Source organism: Lissotriton vulgaris, chromosome 1_1 (assembly GCF_964263255.1).
Source record: "Lissotriton vulgaris chromosome 1_1, aLisVul1.2, whole genome shotgun sequence".
Lineage (NCBI taxonomy): Eukaryota > Metazoa > Chordata > Amphibia > Caudata > Salamandridae > Lissotriton > Lissotriton vulgaris.
Genome location: NC_141685.1, coordinates 1,878,686,557 through 1,878,708,371, shown reverse-complemented (window position 1 = coordinate 1,878,708,371; position 21,815 = coordinate 1,878,686,557). Strand labels below are relative to the sequence as shown.

General features: G+C 46.1%; 1 protein-coding gene across 2 annotated transcripts in view; it reads right to left on the bottom strand.

The window, feature by feature from the left end:
• CFTR (CF transmembrane conductance regulator) overlaps positions 1-21,815 on the bottom strand; it is a 1,194,762-nt gene that overhangs the window by 55,513 nt on the left and 1,117,434 nt on the right. For both annotated transcript variants that reach the window (XM_086919414.1, XM_086919415.1), the window contains one exon: positions 12,604-12,759. In XM_086919414.1, coding sequence (XP_086775540.1) covers positions 12,604-12,759 — 156 coding nt within the window. The remainder of the gene's footprint in view (positions 1-12,603; positions 12,760-21,815) is intronic.

Genomic DNA, 21,815 nt, shown 5'->3' with positions numbered 1-21,815 from the left:
TCAGAAGCTGGAGACCAATGGCTTGGCAGAAAGCAAACAGCAAAACAAAGACGGAAAATGAAGAGAAAAGGGAGAAAGAAAACATGCACCATAAAATCGTTCTTCCAACAAACAAAGAAAACGGTGTCAGATCCCGAGACGGAACAAGGAAATACTCACGATGAACTAAACTCAAAAGTCAAGCTGAGTCCCCTTAACGACCTTGCTCTATTGTGACCAGAAATATCATCCCCACAGACCAAACTTTCAGAAGCCGACAAAATTAAGGGATCAGTGGCAGAATTGACAAAGCAAGAATATCCAGGGACAATAAATAACAGTGTAACAAATTCCTTAGGAACCCAAAAAGTGGGAACAAAAACTGCTGAAAACACGGCCTCGCAAAAAATGGGGGGCTCAGACTTCTAGGAACTTGCCATCACCACGACCCCAACAACAAGAAAAAAAGAACCTGAGGTAAAGTTCAACATGGAATTACTGAACCGGAGAGGGCGAGTCCCTCAAACCCCTGGAACACTCCAAAGAACAGAACATGAAATAAAATCAGAACAATCTCTGGACAATGTCACTTACGATACCCACAATCCAATTGTCAATACGAGACCACAGAACCAGAGAGGGCAAGCTCCCTAAGCACTCAGAATATTCCAAAGGACTGAATTGGAAAAAAACCCGAACAACCTTCGGAGAACGCCAATCACGCCGACTACAAATCAATACTATTCATCCCAGAATACAGATCTAAGGGCCGAGAGGACATTCTAAACGGAAGCAACATCCTTCGGGTATTAAACTCAATAACAAACCTGGGAAGATTAAACACCCAGGATCTAGAGGCCGTAGAATTTATCACTTACAAACATCTGTCTGAGCAGGAAATAACAAAAACTACCTGGATTTCCAAAGATCTGGCGGGAAAAATCTTAAAAGAGGAAAGGCAACTAGAGGCATGGGGAATTCGAATAAAACTGTATCACAACCCCGGCTACCCCGAACCATTACTCCGTAATTTTCAAGAATACATTTACCCAACCCAGAACAAAGATTGCCCTGGTGCACCTAAAAAATGTATATTAAGAGGAGGCTGTGGAAGCTCAGCCGAACAAAAGGTCAGAGATCCAAGAGGGAGAGTATTAGCTGTATGTCGTCTGTATAAGATACGATTTGTGAATCCGCAATGTATGACGGGAGAAAAAGCTCCCTCTTCCATTGGTGTGGCTTTCATTTTTTAATGGATTTGTGAATCCTCGATGAATTTACCAAACAATGGAGGATCTATAGATTAACTATCCTGAAATGTCTAGAATCTTAAAGTTTCATGGCCAGATAGAACACTTTTTAAACACTACTTTCTTGAAAAACCACTAAATAGATTTACACCAAACTAATTAAAGGTTTTTATTTGAATAAAGTTCTATTTAAATGGCAAGCTTTGAGTAATCTCATTTGTTGTTGAGTTAAAATGGAAAACATTTTTGCCCCCCTCTCTGCTTGTGGGATATACTCAAAACTTACCATAAAGAACCCAAAGTGAATGTGTTTTTTTTATATTATGCAGATTCATCAAATTGTGCCAATCTTATTAAGAAAACCAAAAATGCACACTAAAAAAATTAACCCAGATGTGGCCACCAGAGCAATACAAAGATAAGATTTTAACAACTTAATATAATAACGCACATTATAATTATAAGGAGCATTAGAAATGTATAATGAGTACAGGTAACCCTAGGGGTTTCCCGGTGTAGAGCGGGTAAGGAGGGTGCAGAATAGCCATGAATTAAAAAAGTGAAAATGAGTGAAATGCAGTTTGTCAGAGAATCTGGAAGGGAATTCGATCATTTCAGGCCTAAATAAGCAAAAGCATACTGTTAGAAGCCGGCGTTCCCGCGCGCACCATTTTGTCAAGTGCGCGACCTGGACCCCCCCCGGCTCCCACATTAGGCCAAGAAAGGACACCCTCTGAGACAGCCCTGCTCACCCCCTTAGTAGCTTAACATGAGCAGCCAGGCTTATCTCCAAGGCACAAGTGTTCAGTATGTGCAACCATGTCCACAGCAATCCCAATGATGTCGCCACAAATGGACTCAACACGACTTTGTATAAAACGAGTTAACTTTATATAGAAAGATATACGAAATGACCTCACGATACAACTTCCACACATATACAATGGGTAATATTGTTTCCAGTGGGATGGGCTGCTCTAATCCCCAACCACCGCTTCTAAGCAACAGTTACGCAGACTTTTAACTGTTCTCAACAGCTTAGGTACGTTGTATCACTAGAATCACAGACATTGCAAAATACAAGCAATACTGCACTACTTAACGATGGGTTCCTGTACAGTGCCACAGTGAAACAATCAATGCGCAGCCTCACCAACATGTATTGAGTCAACACAAGATAATGCAACTCGGATCGCTACCAGCATGCCCTGTTCAAGGAAGAAATACAGCAATGCATCACACTGCAATCACGTACAGTGCAATAGGAAGACAATGTAATGCATATTGCCACCAGCATGCCCTGTGCAAGGAAGGAATAAGGTAATGCGTCACAGTGCAATTCAGTACAGTGCAGTAAACAACCAATCAATCAATCAATCAATCAATCACAGGCATTTATATAGCGCACTACTTACCCGGAGGGTCTCAAGGCGCTAGGGGGGGGGGGGGGGAGTGCTGCTACTGCTCGAATAGCCAGGTCTTGAGCTTCTTCCTGAAGGAGAGGTGGTCTTGGGTCAGGCGCAGGTCGGTCGGTAGGGAGTTCCAGGTCTTGGCGGCCAGGTAGGAGAAGGACCTTCCTCCTGTTGTCGTTCTTCGGATGCGGGGGACGGCGGCGAGGGCGTGGCTGGTTGATCGGAGATGTCGTTTGGGAGCGTAGAAGTTGATGCGGTTGTTGAGGTAGCTAGGGCCTTGATCGTGTAGGGCTTTGTGTGCGTGGGTGAGGAGGCGGAAGGTGATTCTTTTGTTGACGGGGAGCCAATGCAGGTCTCTCAGATGTCCGGAGATGTGGCTGTGTCGTGGGATGTCGAGGATGAGTCTGGCTGAGGCGTTCTGGATCCGCTGGAGTCTCTTCTGGAGCTTGGCGGTGGTTCCGGCGTAGAGGGCGTTGCCGTAGTCCAGTCGGCTGGTGACGAGGGCCTGGGTGACCATCTTCCTGGTCTCGGTGGGGATCCACCAGAAGATCTTCCGTAGCATGCGCAGGATGTTGAAGCATGACGAGGAGACGGCGTTGACTTGTCTGGTCATGGTGAGGGAGGAGTCCAAGATGAAGCCCAGGTTGCGTGCGTGGTCTGTCGGTTTGGGTGCGCTGCCCAGGGCGGGGGGCCACCAGGAGTCGTCCCAGGCGGAGGGCGAGGAACCCAGGATGAGGACTTCCGTCTTGTCTGAGTCCAGTTTCAGGCGGCTGGTCGTCATCCACTCGGCTACGTCTTTCATCCCTTCGTGAAGGTTGGCTCTGGCGGCGGCGGGGTCGTTGGTCAGGGAGAGGATCAGCTGGGTGTCGTCAGCGTAGGAGATGATGTTGAGGTTGTGTTGGCGTGCGATGGCCGCGAGGGGGCTCATGTAGACGTTGAAGAGGGTGGGGCTCAGCAAGGATCCTTGAGGGACGCCACAGATGACTTCGGTGGCCTCTGACTTGTACGGTGGTAGACGGACTCTCTGTGTTCTTCCGTCGAGGAAGGAGATGATCCATTCCAGTGCCTTCTCCTGGATTCCGACGTTGCTGAGGCGCTGCACTAGGGTGCGGTGGCAGACAGTGTCGAATGCCGCGGAGAGGTCTAGGAGGATGAGGGCCGCTGTTTCTCCGTTGTCCATCAGGGCTCGGATGTCATCGGTGGCAGCGATGAGGGCGGTCTCGGTGCTGTGGTTGGCTCGGAAGCCAGACTGTGAGGGGTCGAGGGATCCATTCGTCTCGAGGAAGGCGGCCAGCTGCTTGTTGACGGTCTTCTCGATGACTTTGGCTGGGAACGGGAGGAGCGAGATGGGGCGGTAATTCTTGAGTTCGGTGGGGTCCGCTGTAGGTTTCTTGAGTACGGCGCTGAGTTCGGCGTGCTTCCAGCTCTCCGGGAAGGTGGCGGTGTCGAAGGAGGTGTTGATGATGTCCCGCAGGTGGGGTGCGATGACCGCGTCGGCCTTGTTGAAGACGTGGTGAGGGCAGGGGTCGGTCGGAGATCCGGAATGGATGGAGTTCATCAAGCGGATGGTGTCTTCGGTGCTGATCGGAGTCCAGGCGCGGAGGGTGGTGGTGGGGGGCGGTGGTTCGGTTGTGGCGTGCGTCGGTTGAGTGCTGAAGCTGTTGTGTATGTCCGCGATCTTGTTGTGGAAGTAGGAGGCGAGGGAGTTGCAGAGGTCTTGCGATGGGGTGATGTTGTTGTTTTCGGCGTTGGGGTTGGAGAGCTCTTTGACGATGTTGAAGAGTTCCTTGCAGTTGTGTGCGTTGTTGTCTAGCCGGTCCTTGAATGCAGTTTTCTTAGTGGCGCAGATCAGTTCGTGGTGCTTCCGGGTGGCAAGCTTGAGGGCGGTCATGTTGTCCGGTGTTGGTTCCCTTCTCCAGGCTTTCTTGACGGCTCGGCAGTTCTTCTTGGAGCTCTTGAGTTCGTCGGTGAACCATGGGGCCTTCTTGCTGCCGGGTCTGCTAGGCGGGGTCCTCAGTGGGGCGAGTTCGTCCGCGCAGTTGTTGATCCACTTCGTGAGGTTGTCGGCGGCCTGGCTGGGGTTCGCTGAGCTGGCGGGGGGGTGTTGGCTCAGGGAAGCGGCAAGCTGGTCGGCTGTGATCTTGTTCCAGCTTCTTCGAGCAACCGGTTGCTGGTGGTGGTGGATCGTCGTTCTTCTGAAGGTGAAGTGGACGCAGCTGTGGTCCGTCCAGTGGAGTCGAGTGGCGTGGCTGAAGACGATGTCTTTGCTGGATGAGAAGACGGCGTCGAGTGTGTGTCCGGCGAGGTTGGTGGGGGTGGATACCAGCTGCTTGAGTCCGAGGTTGGCGAGGTTGTCGAGCAGGGTGGTGGTGTTGCGATCGTTGTTGTTCTCCAGGTGGAAGTTGAGGTCCCCCAGGAGGATGTAGTCAGCGGAGGGGGGGGCATGCGGGCTGACGAAGTCGGCGATGTCCTCGCTGAATTGTGTGCGTGGTCCCGGGGGTCGGTAGATCAGGGTGCCTCTGAGTGTGGTCTTCGGGTCGGTGCGGATCTGGAAGTGTAGGTGTTCGGCGGTTTTCAGGGTGTCGTCGGTGTTGGTCGTGATGTGGATGGTGTCCCTGTGGATGAGGGCGATACCTCCTCCAGTCTGTTTGACGCGGTCTTTTTGGGTGATCTTGTAGCCCTCTGGGATGGCGATGGCGATGTCGGGCGCTGAGGAGTCGTTCATCCAGGTTTCCGTGAGGAAGGCGACGTCAGGAGCTGTGGTGTCGAGGATGTTCCAGAGTTCGATGGCGTGCCTGTGGACGGAGCGGGTGTTGAGCAGGATGCACTTGAGGTGGTTGCTGCTGGTGTTCGGCTTGGCGGGTGCTGGTGTGGGGCAGGTCCGGATGCAGGTGAACTTGCAGGCGTGGCAGCTGAAGGGTCCGTGGGTGCGACTCGGGGTGGCTCAGTAGCATCCAGGGATCCCGCCGGTGTTGAGTGCAATGAGTTCGGTGGCGTTGTAAGACAGTCGGGTCGTCTTCCGTCGGTGGGGGCCAGGGGTCCTGGCGCTGGGCGCGGTCCAGGCGCGGACGGGCGCAGACGGGCTTACCTTTGGCGCGCCTTCGGCGCTCATTCAGTGCTCCCGCTGCGCGCGTCCGCTGCGCGCATCCGCTGCGCGGTCGCTCCGGGGGCGTCATAAGAAGGGGGACGATGGGCGGGTCAGCTGGGCGTCGGTCTCGGCTCGGCCAATGGGCCGGTGGTGGGCGGGGCCTGTGGCGAGCTGCAGCGGGAACGGGCTAGCGGGCTAGCGGGCGGCACTGCAGAGGCTGGCCCGCTCGGGGGGCCTCTGGGAGGAAGAATGCGGCAGGGAATGCAGGCAGGAGCAGGCTGGAGCAGGAGGCAGCAGGATGAGCAAGGGGGCGACCCGGCCTGGTGAAAGGCACAGTGCACTACGCTAGGATCCTGTATCCTGCAAGAGAAACATAACTTAGTGCGTAGCGCACTAACCACTGAGTTCGTTAAGCACCACTAGTGTCAGACGTTGTCCAATAGTTCGATAGTTCATTAGCAGCAAATATGCAAAGTGTTATACAACTTTTTTTAGAGGTTATGCGACTGGTTGCCCCCAACACGGATCACCGATGACACCCAAGTTCCACTCTGGGCCCTGGCCCCTGTACTGCCCCATTTGGGACCAGCACTGGCCGAGATCTGGGCCGAAGCATTAGGCGCACATAGCAGCCAGCAGCGAGAGTCCAAGAGAGTGTCCCTCCAAGCCCGCACCCCACCCCAGGCGATGATCTACTTTACCTGTGGGGGGCACGACCCTACTTTCAACTCCTGCAGCAGTGGATTGGCCTCAACCCAGAACCTTGTCACTACGGGCTATGGCGCGTTCGAGCCGGTAGTTCAGCTCCTGCGGGGCTGCCAGTCCGGGCCGCCAACGTTCAGCACAGACTCCTTTCACAAAGCCTTCTACTCAATGCTGGTGCCACCCTACGCTACCTTCGAGGGCCTGATCATTTGGCCCTCTTCTCCAGTGCTGTTAGGACTTCTCCGCTTCCCGGTGCTCACCGTTCCCTGGTACTCTTCACCAGTACCTCAGGTGGCAACTTTGACAGACACCCCTGGCGCATCCGAGACTCACTCCTCCTCCAGCCTCCGATGACCAGGCGCACCTCACTACGCCTCGGCTGGCACCTTAACACGCACCCTGTGCGTCTGAGTGTCGCTCTGTCTCCTGGTGCACACAATCTTCAAGCACTCTCCTCTAGTGCCGCACCTGCACCCCCACACGTACCCTGCATGCTGGAGACCCGCCTTGTTTCTTGGTGCACACGTTGATCCAGGCGCTCACCACGCCCGATTTGCACTACGACATGCACACTGTGCGTCTGAGTCTCACCTCTCCTCCTGGTGCACACGAGGTACCAGGCGCTCTCCATTAATGCCCTGGCTGTACCACCACACGCCGACCCGCGTGTCGGAGATTCACTCCTTTTTAGTGCCCACGATGTCCCAGCACTCTTCACTAGTGCCTGGACTGCACTGCAACACGCACCCCCTGCGTGTCCCAAATCTCAGCTCTCTTCCACGATGCCCACAATCCACAGGCGCTCCAACAACTGTAGCCGCACCAAGACACGAACCCTGCACGTCCCACCACTGCACCACTTGAGACTTCCTGGAAAATTTTATGTTCCTGTGTTTCCAAACAGGGAGTCACACGACGCAGCACACAGCAAAGTCCTGCTCAGAAAGAAGGGGGGACACAACCCACTGTGTACCCCACCAGTCTCTCCTCGGTCAAGAGCTACAAACTGCCCACAAGGCGCAGGTCATGAAGCAAGGGTCAAGTGTCTCCCGTAGCCTCTTCAGCAACTCTTCCTGAGGCAGAGGTTTTCTTCCAGATCGTGGACAGGTCAAAGCTGCCAGAGACTCGACCAGTCCACGGCATCTTCAAGGCGCTCCCAGCACTTCTCTGAACGACACCGAAACCGTTCTTGACAACATCATCAACATAACCAAAGTCTAGGGGTTACAGTACTTTCATTTATACCTCTCAGTGTCTTTGAATTTTTCTTGTGTTCAGGGGTCCCGACCCCTCCCTAAATCAGTCCTGCGCATCCCCCCCAGTGTCACTGTCCTCTCTTTGATACTAGGGTCCTGGTTCTTTGCATTGTATTGTATTGTATTGTATTGTGTTCTTGTACTGTCGTACTGTCATCCTACAGGTAACCTGGCGCTTCAACTTATCAGATGGCACCAGCACAATAAGAATCCTATTTGCCAGATGTATTGCTCATTCCTTGGGAAGAGCTAGGTCTTCAGGCTTTTTCTAAAGAGAGACAAAGAATTATATTGTCTGATACTCTGGGGCAGGCCATTCCAGAGGTGTGAGTCTGCTACTCCAAAAACTCTTCCTCCCATCCTGATTTTCTTAAATCTAGTAACATTTGTCAGACGTGCATTGGAAGAGCGAAGATTTCTCCCAGGGTTATACCAGGTACGTTTTTTCTGCAGAGGTACTGGGCCCAGACCATGTGCTGCTCTGAATACAACAAAGAGAGACTTAAGTTGAATTCTCTCCCTGATGGGGAGCCAATGAACTTACCTTAAAGCCAGCATTGTTGAAGATCTACACTGCCTATTTAGCAGTAGTTTTGCTGCTATGGACTGGACTCTCTGCAATTTCAACAGCACAGATTGTGGAGCTCCCAAATACAGAGAGTTGCAGTAGTCTAGTCTGCTCAGAATAATGCTCCTCTCTACAAGAGATCTAGAATCACTAGGCAGTAGTGGGAGAATCTGGCGAAGTGCTCAAATTAAAGAGACACAAATGCCAACTGTTTTGTTGGCTTGGGACTCCATCTGGAGGTTGTCATCTACCATAACCCCTAGGTTGCACACTGTTTTAACTGGAGTGGTGTGGCTCACTGGTTAGAGGCGGCAGACCCGGAAGCAGAGAAGGGCCCGGGACCAGGGTTCAATTCCCGACGCGGCAGGGTCGTGGACCAGGGTCAACGGACTCGATAATTCTCGCCTCAGTGCCTACTCTAACCAGGGATCACACTCGGCAACTCTGAGCATTAAGCTTGCCTCATCTCTACAACGGCCCCCCACAGACGCCGGGGATGCCTGGTTTCACCTTGGAGATATCCAGAAGGGACCATCTCACAGGGAAAGTCAGGACGGGTCCCCCAGCGTTCTACAGCGCCAGGACACCCCGAGATGTGGTAACAGTGCGCTTTACAAGTATCATCATTTAACCAGTTGTTTATCCTTGGGGTGAGTCGGAACTCCAACGGCGGTTGCCGAGACATTTTGGCCGTGGCGCAGTACACGACCTTGGTTTTTCCACCATTAAATTGTAAGGAGTTTGTCCTGAGCCAGTTAGAGGTCTGTTGCATACACTCCTGGAAGATGTCCTTAGTTACTGCCTGGTCCCCTTCCAGGGAGAACACCAGTTGGGTGTTGTCTGCGTAATTAACTAAGTCATTTCCAAAGGACTTGATAATAGGTATTAGAGGGTCACAGGTATACATTGAATAAAATTGGGCTTATTGCAGAGCCCTGTGGCACCCCATGGCGCACCAGGGTCTTAGCAGACGTGAATGGTGTAATGGTCACAGCCTGTTGTCTACCCGTCAAATAAGATTGCAGCCACTTCAGTGCCCGTCCTTTCACACCTATGTTCTTTAATCACTCAGAAGGAGATGGGTCTATTGTTTTATGGCTTGACCCAGGCCTCCGCACCTCGCAAAGCCTCTCCTTCTCCCTGCTCAAGGTGCAGAGCAGCATGGCGCTGTCTCCACCCCTCCCCTGGGGCATGAGTTCCCTCAGCCTTTCTCACCTCTGCCAGATCCAGGCAGGCAATTCACATTCTGCTGAGACACACAAAAAGGTCTAAAGCACAAACTCTGCCATTTTCTCAAAGAGCTGCTTCTGGACACACAGCGACAAAACCATCTACCCAAAAAGATGCGTTAATGATGCAGTGAGTTCAGACATAGCAAACTTCACTGTTACATTTCCAATTCTTGGGAAACTAACAATACTACACCCAGCCTCCCCCATTCTGTCCTATGGGCAGGATGGCCCTTTCACCAGGGAAAATGAAATGGAGTATTTTCCACTGTCAGGGCCTAGCACCCACACTGGCACTGGTCCTGCTTTTTGCCTACACTGCGCCCTGACTAGGGGTTACCTAGGGCATCTTACAGGGGTGCCCAATGTATATGCAAAAGGGAAAGTCAGGCCTGACAAGTGGTAGCGCTTGTCGGACAACATGCTGATTTAGCATAATGCACACAGGCCCTACACTGAAGACCTATGTTCCCTCTCTGCGCATTTCTTTAGTACTAGCCCTGGCTCATAAAGTGCACATCACTTAGGGATCTTGCTGGTAAGGTAAACATACCAACCAGAGACAACCAATCACAACTACAATTTATACAGAGAACATCTGTACTTGCACAGTGATTAGCATTGGCAAGTACATACAGCATCTAAATCACAGGAGGCAAAGGCAAAAAGTTAGGGGTAATCACGCCAAGCTATGCCAGGTCTAACATATATCCTTTCATGCAAGACAAACAGAACCTAGACACCGTGAACAAGGCCCGATTTGAGTATCTCAGGGAATGAAAAGGATGATGCGGACGTACCAAATCCTGAATGTAGTGAGGACCAAGTCCGGTCTTCCCCTTAAACATGAAATATAGTCCTTTGAATTTGATACGATTTGAGAGCGTGAGCCAATGCAGCTCATTAAGAAGATTTGAAACTGAAGCAGATTTGGGCAGCCATTAAAGAAGCTTAGCAGAGGCATTCTGCACTCACTGCTGGCTTTGTCGGCTCCCAAATGTAGCACATTGCCATAATCTAATCTGGAGATGATTAGGGCCTGAATTACAGTCTTTTACACGGAACCAAAGGATCTTTTTTAGCCACATGAGCACTGCAAAATAAGTGGCCATCACCTTAGAACACATGCAACTTCATAGATAACGTGTCACCGAGAAGGAAGCCGACGTTCTTTACCTTTGAGGATGGAGTAGGCAGAGCACCTAAGGAAGCAGGACAATTTGGTGGGCCCTAGAGAGCAGGGTTCTTGCATAAAATCCTAACCTCAGTTTTGTTCCCATTCAGCTTGAGTGTCATTGTTCCATAGGGAGAAACGGCTCAAGCCCGAACTGAAATCAGAAGGTCCATGATTATGAGCTGAAGTAAGGATACGATGATTAATTCATCAACAAAAGGGCAAATATAGATGTGGTCAAAATGCATTCGTTTGTCCTTTTACTTTTGCATTTTGTTCCTAAGGCACACCATTCCCTTCCATTCTTTTCTCCCATGCCTCAGTGGAGAAACTCAATTTAGCAGCTTTCACATTAAATCATCCTTGGGTTTTCAGTAACCCTGGGCAGACTTCACGGAGTTGCACTATGCGGAACACCACGAAGTGCAAACAAACCTCCGCCGCACTTCGCGAAGCTGCGCAAGCAGCGGAGAACGATAGAAAAATGCCATTCGCGGTGATTGCACAGTGCCCAATGCTTGCCCGCACTGTGCAATCATCGCAAACAGCACCATGCACAGCACAGGTGGTCCCAGCTTTCGTTTTCTGCCGCTCAAGTACATTTCTACTTGAGCGGCAACTTTCTCAATACGAACGGGCTGTTTCTCAATACCAGCGGTCGCGAGCATACTCGACCACTCGCAATGAGAAACCTGACCCACCCTGCATTGAGAAATCTCACCAGGAGGTTGATTTTCCATGCTTGTGATCTCCAACTTGACTTTGATGAACCCAAGCGAGGTAAAAAGCTCCGCTTCGCTATGCGGGGTGGAGTTTTTTCAGAACTCCGTTTAACGTGGAGTACGAAAAACTCTGCAAAGTCAGCGAACGGAGCGGAGTTCATCGGTCAGGGTTAGTTTTTAGCTGTTCATTGAAAAATAATAAGATGATCAAAGTTATTTTGCCAATCCTTACATTTTACAGTTTTGTTTGACAATTCTTTAACTTACTAATGATGGCCAGGCTTGCCAGACATTTTTACACGGACTGGAGCTAAAACTTAATGCTGTACCTTCTGGATGCTATAAACACCTGTTTCTAAGTATTATAAAAAAATGTTGTCCATATTAAGAGAAAACAGGGTGTTAGGCCCCACACGGTGGTCTGGCAACCTCAACTGCTTCATTATTGTTGAAGGCAGCAAGTTTGCTTGCAATTTAAAATCTATAAATAAATATTGCTCAAGATGAGTGATGTGCTGCAAAGGACAGGGAATGGGGCATTATGCCCTCTCTATTCCACCTTGTGACAGCTCTGCTGATAGCCATGTACTACATAATATAATATTTCCATTGATTGTGTTGGACTTTTCTCTTTACTACACAACTGACTACTAATTAATATTGCTTAATAATATGCAAATGATGTCCCTCAAACACATCCTTTTTTGAGTGCTTTCAATACAACTCTATATTTTATTGATATAATATTTGTTATTGGCATGCACTCCTGCCATGGTATGCCCCTTTTAAATGCATGGCCACCATCATAGAATATGCGTAGCTAACTAGGAAGGAAGTATGAGAAAATGAAAGAGTGGGCAAATAAATAAGGGGTAAAGGTAGGAGGACTGGTGGTCGATGTGGCTTAAATTTAGAGGACTAAGACAGAGGTGCTTCTAGATCATCATGGCAATATTATCTCCATTAGTAAGAGTGTTGAGATTCAATTTCAGTTTTAAATGTTTCAATTCATGGGGCAGTCATTTCAAACTATGTATTTTATTATGCCTAAAGCTGCAGCCTTGAATTTTACAAACTGATCTTGGGCATCTTGCTGGCAGGTGAGTACGCTTGGTTGGTTTTTCTTTATAAGATGACTACTTTAGTTATAACATTTGTACTGTTAAATCTAGAAAGTCTACTTGGAGCTGGGTACATTTTTGATAATCCACAATTCTTACCTGTGGTACGACTCCAAATGCTTTTCTCCATTTAGGGAGAGAGATTTTATCCCATGATACTCCATCAATTTCAATGTCTCCTTGTGTCAACATCAGCTTCAGAAAGGCAGACAGTAGTGTACTTTTCCCTGAGCCAGTTCTTCCAAGTAAACCAACCTTGAATATATAAAACAAATACGATTGATATTGAGCCATTAATTTTGACAGTTAATAGGCACTTACCTGTTGCACAACACTAGTTAATAATACCTAGGTTCCACTGAGTGTGCCATGTGTGAGACCTTTGCTGGATGTTTTGGTTGAGGACCATGAAATTACAAGGCACGTTCCAAAATTAAAAAAACAAATTACAATGTGTATTTCAATGTAACAAAATATTTTTTTTAAAACACACCTCAGAAGGTTGAAATTTATGTAAAAGGAAAGTGCATTTGAAAAGCAGTCGAGATCAAATAAAATAAACATATGAAGAACTAGACATGGCCTATGCACTCTTGAGTGTTACTTCTTGCTTGAACTGTGCATATTGTACAAAATATCCTAAGGTCATCATCAAGGCACATCTTAACTAAGGATGATGTAGGGTTATATATAATATGTTTGTTTCAATGTCATCACTTCATAAAAAAATAAAACATAATTCAAATACAAGAGTTCAAGTTCAAACAACCTTTTGACTCCAGTTTTCCCCTTGAATTCCTCCAAGCTGCCATCTACCTAGTCTCCTGCCCTTCTCTTTATATCAAACTATATAAATATTTTAGTTATCTGAATATACTGTAGATGGCTTAACGAAATGAACTTATTGAGTGTCATTGTCTTCAAACACATGCCACGGTAAATCCACAAGTTTAGGAATTTCGATTTTCTCTATAATGTATTAAGAGGATTAGCCCTTAAAAAAGGCATGAACTTGTTTCTGACTAAAGTGTGATGTCATAAAAGGCCTGGTTATGTCCCAAGGACACAGAAACTCATAGAAATATTTATTTGAACAAATCATCAAAATCAGGTTTTGTCTCAGAGAAACATACCCATGAATGCCTAGGCATCAACGAGATTTCCAAACAGGCAGAACAAACCACGATGGACCTAGCATTAAAACTCCCCTTTGTCAGAAGAATAACGGAAAATGAGGCTTTCTGCTACTGTAGCCAAAGCTTCATGCAAATTTTCAATATGGAATTGTCGGCTGTAACAATCAGGTTTGGTGTTTTCACCCAGAAAAAATGAGTTTGGAAAAAAGATCCACTCGCAATCAGGTGGAGCGGCATTCATTGAGATAATTCTGCTCTGCCTGACTCATAATCAGTGCTACTGTGGAATGTATTTCAGTATTATATCAGACATTTGGAGATGGTCTCCAATCATGTTGCAAAAATATGTTTTTCTACATGCAAATTACTACGGATTTATTTTTAAAACGAATAGTCTAACGGTTCTTATTGTGCATCTTCCCACTTTTGTAGAGCTTTGCAAGTGTCTCAGACTACTTCATCTCCAAAACTGATAACATTCGATAATATTTTCATTCGTATTTGACAGTTTTAGCATCAGACATATGCTATCTAATGCCAATTCTCCATGTAAAAACGCTTGGTAAAGGTTCAAACTCTCACTTTCAAAGATGTATGTTTCAGATTTAACTGTAACTAAACCAATATTCCTACATGATCCATTCTCTTTGAGCCACGAGGTGGATCGCCTCCTAAGTAGTCTCTCACTTTCAAAGATGTTATTTCAGATTTAACTGTAACTAAACCAATATTCCTAAATGATCCATTCTCTTTGAGCCACAAGGTGGATCGCCTCCTAAGTAGTCCTCTGAGAAACTCTATAACATACACATTGTGATGTAGTACTCTCTTTGTCAAACTCTATATCAGCCTCTCTAAAACTAAACTTAGACCAAAAAAAGAGTTGTTGTTTGGATGCCCGCCTAGAACTATAGACCACTGCATGGTGGGCCTCTCAATTTAGACCACTTCACATATCAGTTTAGGCAGGTCAAACCTGAGAATTACTTTAGGCACAGACCTTTAACTTGCCCCTCATATATTTTTTTTATATAGCGCGAACTTGACCCGAATCGGGTATCAGAGCGCTGTACATAGCAGCAGTTGCAGTACATGAGGACACATTTATTTATTTATTTTGTTAGGTACGGGGAGATTAAGTGATTTGCCCAGAACAACAGGATATTCAGCGCCATTGCCGAGGCTCAAACCCAGTTCCCCAGATTCAAGGTTGAGTGCCCTAGCTGTTAGGTCAACTCCTCTCTGTTTTCTAATATTGAGATCCTGAGGAACATTGATCCATTTCAAATTCTTAATGGCAAATGTTTGATGATATAGGTGACTCTTTCATTTTAATTGGGCTATGGCTATCCATTGTTTTTGGTTTACTGAATTAATCCAGATTATTCAGAATACACCAGATATTTGGAATGCTCTCAATTCCTAACAGTTTAAGCAAAATTAAGGGTTGATTTCAGCAATTAGTAAAACTACACTGGCTCCCAGCGCCCAAACAAATTTTGTTTAAGACTCCTTGAAGTAGTTTTCATAAGATTCTGCAAGGGCACCTTCATGGCACAAAGTGCTGCAAAGTATAGCAATAATTGACTCACCATTTAAAGCGAGTGGATGGAGCATGAAACTGTGCAGTACTGAACGCCCACCCATGCAGCCCATAGTAGATATAAGCTTTTGTATAGCACCCCAATCCATAATCATTTTGGGTCCTGATTTTTGGAGGGAGAGAGACTAAAACCATATTTCCTTACCCCCTCCTGTGCTTGTCCTCTCAGACCTTACTGATCTCCCCTATGTCTACAAGACCCATTCAGATGGTTGAGCCTTCTCCTGTCTTATTGTTCTGAACTGGAAATTACTTTCTCTGAAAGATCAACTTATTCAGAATTTTTCAATATTTTAGAGAACTTCTACAAACATACCTTTCCACTTACTTGTCCTTTTTGGCTTTTAAGATTTATGGGTCAGATGTGCAAAAGTTGATTTGCAAAAAGTGGTAGCATATTGTACACTGACATTTTGCGAATTGAATATAATTTTGTGAACTGGTCTATGTACTAACAGGTCAGTTAACAAAATTATTATTCATTATTTGACCTATTTCCTTTCTATTCATGAGCTAGGCCGTAAAATGAGACTCACTCCGATTGGTTGCCATCAGAGGGATTGTGGCCTGCTGGAGTCAAATGATCAGCGTGTCTGTGATCATGTTATGTTTTTAATGCAACACCTTTTCATTATGGGAAACAGGGCTGCATTTGAAGAAATAGCTGGAGAAAAGTGTGTTTGAGAATAGTCCACAGAATTTTACATTGACAAAAGGGAATGGGTTACCACCCAAACTCTTGAGTCAGTAACTTTTCAAGGTTTTCCAACCGTATTATCATGACCAAACTTTAACATACTGCATTGTGAATCACAATTTAGAAGGGCCACACTAAACACATCGTTCCAAATAGCAATTCATTATGCATTTCTTACATCATTTTGCAATTTGGCGACCATTTACTGAATCGCAAAATTAGTTTATGTTTATGTTTACAGATTTCTAGAGCGCATGGCTGCCCGTAAGCGTCCCAGCGCTAATGATAGAATGAGTGAGGCGAGAAAGGAGGAATTAAGGGAACAGCCAGGTCTTCAACAGCTTACGAAAAGAAAGGAGGTTAGGCTGGGTGCGAATATTCATTGGAAGCAAATTCCACAATTTAAAGGCATTGTAAGAGAAAAGGCGGCCTCCTGATCGCGCCCTTTTAATCCAGTTATTGAAGTCAAATGAAGATGTGTGGACCGAAGAGTTCTGTTGGTTTTATATGGAACAATAAGGTCTTGTAGGATAGGGGGGTCTTACCATGCAGAATTTTGTGAGTGGTGCATAGGGCCTTAAAATGTACTCTTTCCAGTATGGGAAGCCAATGAATTGACCTAAGGGCTGGTTTAGCTGAACAACGGTTTTTGAAGCCAGTGAGAAGCCGGTCGGCAGTATTTTGCACAGCTTGAAGTTTAGCCATCACTTTCTTTGGAGCGCCGAGGTAAAGGGCAATACCATAGTCCAGTCTAGACCAGGGGTCTCCAACCGGTCGATCGCGAGCTACCGGTAGCTCACCGAACCCCCATGAGTAGCTCGCGCATTGCGTCTCAATTTTATAGCCTATTCTTGTCATTTATGGTTCTTAGGCCTATTTTCAAAGCCTTTCCTGCCATCACCAAAACCAGCTGCTCAGATTGGTCTAACTGAGCTTAGCTGGGGCGGGGCAGGGCAAAAGATGATGACGCTGTTGCGGAACTGGGGTCCACGCCACCTGCCTTTCACAGCTTTGCACCGCAGTCTCGATTGTGTTCCGGAAAGTCTGCTACCATGCAGGTGGCGCAAGCAGTATTGAACTGCTACGAGTGCCACCACCTGCCTTTTTCTGCCTCGATTGGAACATATTGCAGCAGCAGATCAAACACGGTAAGCACTGACCTGGCCAGGAAACACCGGCATAATGCATTGTTTTCTAGACTGGAGCTGCGATGTGCCCCTTAGCCGCTGGTATGCCACGGGCTATTGAAAGACTGATAATATCTTTTTCTCCCACTTTCCAGCTCTGGGCTATAAATCAGGACAGCAGTCTGTTGCCAAGTTTCAGTTTTCTTTACCAAAGGCACACGATAAAGAAAAGCTCTTCCCTCCGCATTGAAATATACATGATTTGTAATAACCAGCCAGAGTGCAGGACCTCTAGTAAAATACCTCATCCATTACTTGAGAACTTAACATTTAAGTTAACCATCTCACATGGGTACTCGCTAACTCCCAAAAAGAATGTAATTGTTCCACTCTTCAGAACCGCTATGAATTTAAGATCTCGTTTAAACTCTTTCATAGCCTCTGTGGCCAGGTCATTGACAGAGCACAGGCACGCTCATTTAAATTATGCATGTGTTGATATCCAATATTCAACGATAGGAATGTGTGTTTTCGATAGTAAGACCAAATACAGATGCTTTGGAGAAGTGATGACCCAGGGATTTTACCGCAAATGGCTGCCTGGAGAGTGTCACTGGGCGGCCCCTCACTTAACTTCAGGACAGCGGCAACCCAATCACTGTGTGGAGGCCCAGGGCCAGGCGGCAAATGGTCCCGGAATCAAGGCCTCGCCTGAGCTCAGCCTTCTGCAGCCTGCAGTGCTGCAGCCAGCCCTAGCAGGCCGTAGTGAGGTGCTGCCTAGAAGTGCCACCCATCTGCAGCTCCCCGCACACACAAACATTAGGACTCATCTGCGACTGGGCAGCGGCCAAGTAAAGTAGGTATCATGCCGATATTTCTGGTCCTCCATTTCCCTGATGCTGTATTATTGCCCTCTCTGATGCCCAGTACCTGTTTATTGCCCTCGCTGGTACCATATTATCTTCGTGTCTGGTTGCCCTCACAGACGCCTTGCCATTGTACTCTTTTAGGCCTTATTAACCCCTTTGATGACAACAATGCTAGTAGTGCCCTCTCTATTGTCTTTAATAATGCCTCCTCTGATGTCTTATTTTTGTCCCCTCTGAAGCGTGGTCATTGCCCGCCCTGTCCCTGTTATGTTTATTTTGAGGCCTCTGGGCAGGAATTTCAATGATGGGGGGTAAGGGAGGCAAGAGAGAAGTAAGGAGTTTTTAAGGTTGTTAATGATTGTGGGGCAGTTAGTTGTTGCAATGAATAAAATAGATTTTGAAGGTAATTAAAAAAATAGAGGAACCACAGTACTATGGAACCTGATGCACAACAGCTTTAGAAATCCGAAACTCTCCTATGGTGGAATTGGTGATCTAATCAATTCTAGGTGTTTGAACACATGGATGATGATTTGATATTTTGTCCCATAAACGCTTTCTTTCTAACTTCTCTTGATAAAATGTTATTAAAAGTGTCACACATGATATAGGACGTAAATACCACTAATAAGTAGTATAAACATAAACATTTAACGGGTATGCATGCTAAAGACTTGGCATCTGTGTGCGTTAGTCCAACTCTTGATGCATTGTACTTAGCAGGGCTGGTGTAATTTCTGATATTGATATTTTTCCTTCGTCTTCAATGATTGATTGATTTTGCTCGTGAGAAAGTGTCACTCATAGTCGTTGAAATGTCACTCATAATTACACTGAAATTATGAAAATGTCAGACATGGCAATTTAAAACCTTGGCAGCTATGATGACACAGCAGCAGCTCACTAACAATACTGCAAATAGTCTCTGTGAAGCTGTCCCATTTCTAATATGTGATATTCTGTTTTGATCAAAAGAAACTTTTAATGGATATTGCATGAACATTAACACAACATTTCTCTGCAAAAAGTCTGTAGCAGACTCTCGCACGTCATCCACATTCATAATAAATTGAAGGAAAATTATATTTAAAATGGTTTGTTTAAAAAATCACATTTGGTAAGGAATATATTTTCAGGTTTAACTTTTGCAGTGTATGAACAAGTTGATTGAGGTTCACAAAAGGAGGTCTTAGGCTTGTATCCCACATAGCTCGTTATACTTTCCAGGAATGCATCCAAGCAAGACAAGATTTTGCTTCAGGTAGCACAACCTGCGGCTGTCTGTCACTTCAAAAGATGGAGTTTGGCCCCTTTTGTTTTAAACAACACTAAGGGCTCAGAAGAAATTAGGCTTAAAGTCAATGAAACTGGGCGTAGGGCGTCTCTCAAAAAAAGAGTTATTTGGCCTTTAGTAGCTCACGACAATTTTCACGGACCAGAAGTAGCTCCCACTACAGAAAAGGTTGGAGACCCCTGGTCTAGACAATATGAGTCCCTAAATCAATATCTTCCCGTACTGGGCGGGGAGCAGAGGGAGAATTTTGCGGGAAGTACGAAGAGGCCATAGCATGTTCCGGCAGTTTTCCTTGCTTGGGTGTTTAGCGTAAGGCCTTGGTCCAGCCAAATCACCAAGCTTTTAATATCAGACTTTGGGACAGGGGGCCAACCCATACAAGGGGCCACAAGGTTTCAGGGCGGAAGTGTGCCTGGTTGCCTATACCCAGAATCTCCGTCTTGTTGCTGTTAAGCTTAAGATGAGATTTGTCCATCCAGCTCGTAATATCCCCAAGACAGGAGTAAAGTTCGATGGAAGGGTGGTCCTGTTGACTTAGTGATAGTACAGTATTGAAATGCCCTTTTGCAAAGGAAACCTTCCGATTTTACAAGAGCTTTGTGAAAGCAAATTGGCTTTGTACATCTGGCACTTTCTTGCAAGCAAATAACTTCATCTTGGCATGTACATTAGTCAACAAATTCTTTCCTCGTGCATCCGGTACACAACCATATACAATGTCCGCTCTGCAATTTCAGTGCAGTTTGCTCTGTTCTAGGCAAGTAGGCATTCAATATTTTGTGCTAATTTAAATATTGTAGTGACTTTATTAAACTGGGGTATAGTATTTTCACACGCCGCTGATATATTTCCTAGAATTTTACAGTTAATCAGTTTTCCAAAAACTGATAGCCTGTCAGTTCCACCATAAATATTTGACAGCATTCCATAGACTAAGAATTCTTGCCAGGAAAAGCCTGCATTCATACGCCCCTCTAACCGACAAATGATTACTTCAGAAGCAGAAACTGCCAGCACCATTAGCTAGCAGCAAGAAAAATGCTTAGATGACCGGAACTCGCACGAATATGTTTGCAATTGAAAGTGTAGTGGATTGCGGTGGACTGTCGCCTGCTAGTGACAGTAGTTCGCCCTCAAATAAAGCATTTCAGAACGGCTGCATGGCGTGTACGCACATACCAAAGTGACGTATTCTACTAGGCACATCACGCTGTATGCTTCTGTGCCCTGCTCAAGAGGTCGCAAGCCCAGAAAGTGTACAGCTCAGTAGTTAATATGCAATTTTCTTCCAGAGAATGAAAATGCTGAAACTCCTGTTTAAGGGATACGGATATGAGGTGTGCACTTCTGAATGTTCCTAGTGCTGTGCGCTCACACCCACTCACTCCCAAACTTTCAAAAATGAAAAATTACCTGAATTGACTGCAGCTGCCTGCTTGTAAGTGGGGCGCAGCGTACGGCTGTCCTCCCTTTACACGTCGAAAGTGTCCACAGAGATCTGACAAAAACGTGCACTCAGCACGTTTCTTACTTAATTCAATGATTGATGAAAAGCTGCACTCGACATTATTATTAAAGAGTGCATTTATGGTCGATTTAGAGAATTTACTCATAAGAAACTGTTCAACCACCATGTTGATAAAGATATTTTAATGAAGCTTGATTATTTTAGGAACCATTCTCGTTTAATAACTAATGGATGAAGAATCCCGACTTTCCTAAACGTGTGCTACATCATCTGTATAACATGTAATGATTTGAAAAGTCGTTAATAACCATCCGCACATGTGCAGAATACTGTTGCAATTGAAACGATAATCCATATGTAATGTATGCATTAATGTTACATGTATGCACATTCAAATTTAGTTCTTAGTTACACTTGCCTTTGCGTAATTATATTATTTACAGTATGCTTTATGCGATATGAACTAAACTGTATTAAATAATTATGCTCATCTAGGTTCATTTGGGCACACACTTTAAATGTGCACCATACAATTTAATGGTTAACTTGACTTAATAGTTAGGCCTGTATTTCATCATTCTGCATTTTATAAAATACTGTATTTCAGTTGCTGCTAACATGGCTTCCTTGCAGAAATACACATCACACATATTGTTAGTATAGAATATGTACATTTCTGTACTAGAGATAGATACATAGCCTGAGAAAATGGCCTTGACGAAAGTACATAGGAAACCAGAAGGCAAATGAAAGGACTATTTTTTTCCGACTTGGGTGTGAGAGAAAGATGTTGTTCCCATGTCTAGTGTCAGATCTTATATGGATGTTGCAGTCTGCAACATAAAGAATGCAACAAAAACAGTGAACATTTGACAGTGATGTGAACAAAGGGGTGTCACCTACAAACGTTATGGATTATAATATGCTGACAGCCTTGTTTGATAGATGCCCTTGTCCCCTTCGAGGAGACTAACTCTACTGATCCTTTCCGGACTTCTATTAGATCTCTTTGATGAATACCTTTCTACAGACTCTAGGCAGAACCTTTCTTGGGCTCCTTGCCGATCTCTTTTAGGATTCCAACTGCCCCTGCATAGACTTTTAGAAGGTAGACCTC